Below are 3273 nucleotides of genomic sequence, written 5' to 3'. Positions count from 1 at the left end.
CGACAATTAAATTTACTATTCGCATAAGCAAAGAAATGTGTGGATGGACGCGCGCGCGCGGGGGGGGGGGGGGGGGGGGGGGGGGGGGGAGTAAACTAGGAGAAATTATATGCACATGACATTGCTTCACAGATTCAGACGCGTTGTAAGATGCCATTTGCACATATGACTCGGACAACAGAAATATTTTGCAATCCAATATTGTTCAAGATTTTTAGATTATATATCAAGCCATGCATACATATAAATCCTATATATCTACCATGGTGCTTGACTTCACGGAGTACACTTTAATAACCGTAAAAAAACTACACTACGCATACTGCATAATGGATGCGATCAAAATGGCAAAAGCTATAGATGACTCTAACAACGACGATAAGTCCAAGTTAAACCGGCAGTTCCGGAGGAAAAGGTGGCCAACTGCCATTGTCCAAAAACTCACCATTTCGTAGCATTTCAAAGGTGGCCAGCTGCCATTGTCCAAAACCTTACCTTCTTGGGCAGCACATAGCAATTCATTTCCCATGCGGTCATCCCAGTGTTGACAAGGAGGTGGAGTAGGACTGTAGGAGTTCACACTCGTACCACCACCCCGTCGCCCGCGCCCTCCTTCCCCTATAAAACCCCGGAGCAAACCAAGATCACAAGTCACAACTCCGTGCTCGTTCCACTCCCCTCAGATCACCGCGCCACCCCAGCCCCCATGGCGCCCACGGCGGCCGGAGCCCGACTGCCCCTGTCGCTGACCGTCTTCATGGCGGTCGCGACGACCATGCTGCTGGCGCCCGCGGAGGCTGGCCTGTACGGCGACCGTGACGCGCTCATGGCCCTGCGGAGAGGCCTACAGGACCCTGACGGCGCGCTGCGTTCCTGGAGCCCGGAGCTGGGGAACATGAACCCCTGCATCAACTGGTCCCACGTCACCTGCGACCGCGTGGCCAACCGCGTCACCGAGATGTGAGTGAGGCGGCACCGATCCTTGTTCCCCTCCATACTGCTTCCGTTCCGTCCCCTTCATCCGATTTTCAAAATTTCAATACGGTGTTTCTTGTTCTGTCAGAGTAATCGGGTTTGTGAACCTGTCCGGACCTCTGTCGCCGGAGCTGGGCAAGCTGGGCCAGCTAACCAAACTGTGAGCCTCTCTATCCCATCTGTTTCTGCCTGTAGCGATTGTTCCGTTGACGCCGCTGATGGATCAAAGTATATGGCATGTAATGAACACAGGTGGATTTCGTACACCAATATCCAAGGAACAATCCCTGAAGAGCTGGGCAACTTGGAGAACCTGAACTCCATGCACCTGCACAACAACAGCCTCTCGGGGCAGATACCCGCATCGCTCGGGAAACTCAAGTCTCTGAAACAGCTGTGAGTCCATGATCTCCTCCCGATATTTTTCTTTTCAAGCATGTTCGGCTCGTACAGTGATTCTTCTCATGATAAAACAAGTCTGGCTCTGAAGTCTCAACATTTGCATGATGATTTGACAGGCACCTTCAACAGAACCGCTTGACCGGCCCGATCCCCAGCGAGCTGGATGGGCTGTCCGACCAGACGAGTGTGTAAGTAGGACGATTTTCTCAGCGTTAATTCCAGTTGTTCTCTTCTCTCTCGACGATCAATGAATCCAGTGATCTTCATCTGCATTGTTTTGCTTGCAGGAATCTCTCAAGCAACGATCTGTGCGGCCCGATTCCGACAGATGGTCCCTTCAAGAACATGAATTCCAGCCTCGCCGACAACCCGCGGCTGGGCGGCAACTGCTAGACCGATGCACGGCGTTGGCGGCCCGCCGGAGTGAAGAATAAACTGGCAGCACTACTACTACTAGCATGCAGCCAGAGAATCGGGCGGCGCCAGTTCATGCATGTACTAGCTACTTAGGTGTGGATTCGTGAGCGAGGTTAATTTAGCTGCGTGCCAGTGCCAGTGCCAGAGCAGGCAGGCTAATTTATGTATGTTGTGCACAAGCCGAGATCGACCGTTGTGGGCTGTTGCCATCGATGGGATGAGTTATATATATATATATATATATACTTCCGGTACCTAATGGAATCACGCTTAAGTTGCTGCTCGATCGAATCAATTTTCACCGAGTTGCTTTGCTTTGGGTGCTTGAGTTGACCGCATTCGTTCGTTTTCTGTTCCTGTCGCGTGTCCAGTACCGCTCACAGGTCAAATTTGACCAATGTTTTTAGGAGTACTTCAGAACAGAAAATTTAGTTATGTTTTGAGTACTTTGCTCTAGAGTTAGACAAACAAACAAACAAAAATCTTTGAGTTAGAAAATTTTCATCACATGACTCAACGGTGTGGATGCTACTTGGTAGTACCCACTACATTTTGAGCGGGCACTACCTTTTGACTTAGGGCACTGATCTGCGCCGGTCGACCGGCCGAAGCGCTCCGCCGGTCATACCAGGACCGCAGGATGACTCCATTTGTGGCCGTTAGATTAGAATCCCACGTCATCTTTTCCCTTCCCCACCGCCTCGTCTCAGATCAGATCGAGATAGATGGGAACAACGTTGACCTTCTGTAGACAAACTGCCCCTCGCAGGTTGCCTCGTCGGCGGCAACACACCATCTCGCCATGGCCGTCGACGCATCACCGGCGCCTTTGCGGCCGTCGCCTTCACCACGTCCACCCTCTCGCCATCCGTTCGTGATCTACGCATCAAACCACGCCGTTGTGGCCCTTGCCGTCGCCGGTTGCAACATATTGTACACTCGCCGTCGCAGCCCTCCTGTCCGTCTCTGGTGCAGCTTCGCCGTCCCAGCAAAAAGATGAGCAGCCATCACCGTCCCAGCAAGAAACTCGGCCGGTCCCAGCAAAAAATCGCCGCCGGTCCCATCAAAAAACAAACTCGCCGGTCATAGCTTTTTCTCTGCCGCCGGTGGTGCGTAGTAGCAAATGGCAACGCCGGTTGTAGCAAAAAAACGATGCCCGTGGTGCGTGGTAGCAAAACAAATTGCGGGTTGGACCAAAAAGCGAGCGTGGTTGTGGCAAAAAATCGACGCCAGTGATGCGTTGTAGCAAAAATCCGGTGTGGTTGTAGCAAAACGAGATGCATATTGTAGCATCACGTACAGTACTTGTAGCAGGGAAGTGCAGGCCGGAGCAGCGCTGCCGTCCTTGAACCGCCGATGCCGGTGGTGCGCTGTAGCAAAACGAAGTGCCGGTTGTAGCAAAAGCTAGCATGGATGTAGCAAAAACCTCCAACGGTAGTAGCAAAAAGCCTGCTACGGTTGCAGCAAAAAAATCATTGT

At 52.0% G+C, this 3273-nt stretch overlaps 1 protein-coding gene across 1 annotated transcript; it reads left to right on the top strand.

Annotated features, from left to right (window-relative positions):
- The first annotated feature begins 657 nt into the window (after positions 1 to 657).
- Positions 658 to 2048, top strand: LOC109768122 (uncharacterized). The gene is made up of 5 exons (XM_020326853.3): positions 658 to 960; positions 1064 to 1135; positions 1228 to 1371; positions 1494 to 1565; positions 1665 to 2048. The coding sequence occupies exons 1-5, from the start codon at positions 707 to 709 to the stop codon at positions 1768 to 1770; spliced, it is 648 nt and encodes a 215-aa protein (XP_020182442.1). The 5' UTR covers positions 658 to 706; the 3' UTR covers positions 1771 to 2048.
- Positions 2049 to 3273: the final 1225 nt, after the last annotated feature.

The sequence above is a fragment of the Aegilops tauschii genome, chromosome 1 (genome assembly GCF_002575655.3).
Source record: "Aegilops tauschii subsp. strangulata cultivar AL8/78 chromosome 1, Aet v6.0, whole genome shotgun sequence".
Lineage (NCBI taxonomy): Eukaryota > Viridiplantae > Streptophyta > Magnoliopsida > Poales > Poaceae > Aegilops > Aegilops tauschii.
Note: the sequence above shows the minus strand (reverse complement) of the source record. Positions and strands in the feature narration are given on the sequence as shown.

Coding starts and splice junctions, on each gene's coding strand:
- LOC109768122 (XM_020326853.3), top strand. CDS start 707: ATGGCGCCCACGGCGGCCGGAGCCCGACTGCCCCTGTCGCTGACCGTC. Junction 961..1,063: donor GCCAACCGCGTCACCGAGAT/GTGAGTGAGGCG, acceptor TTGTTCTGTCAG/AGTAATCGGGTTTGTGAACC. Junction 1,136..1,227: donor CTGGGCCAGCTAACCAAACT/GTGAGCCTCTCT, acceptor TAATGAACACAG/GTGGATTTCGTACACCAATA.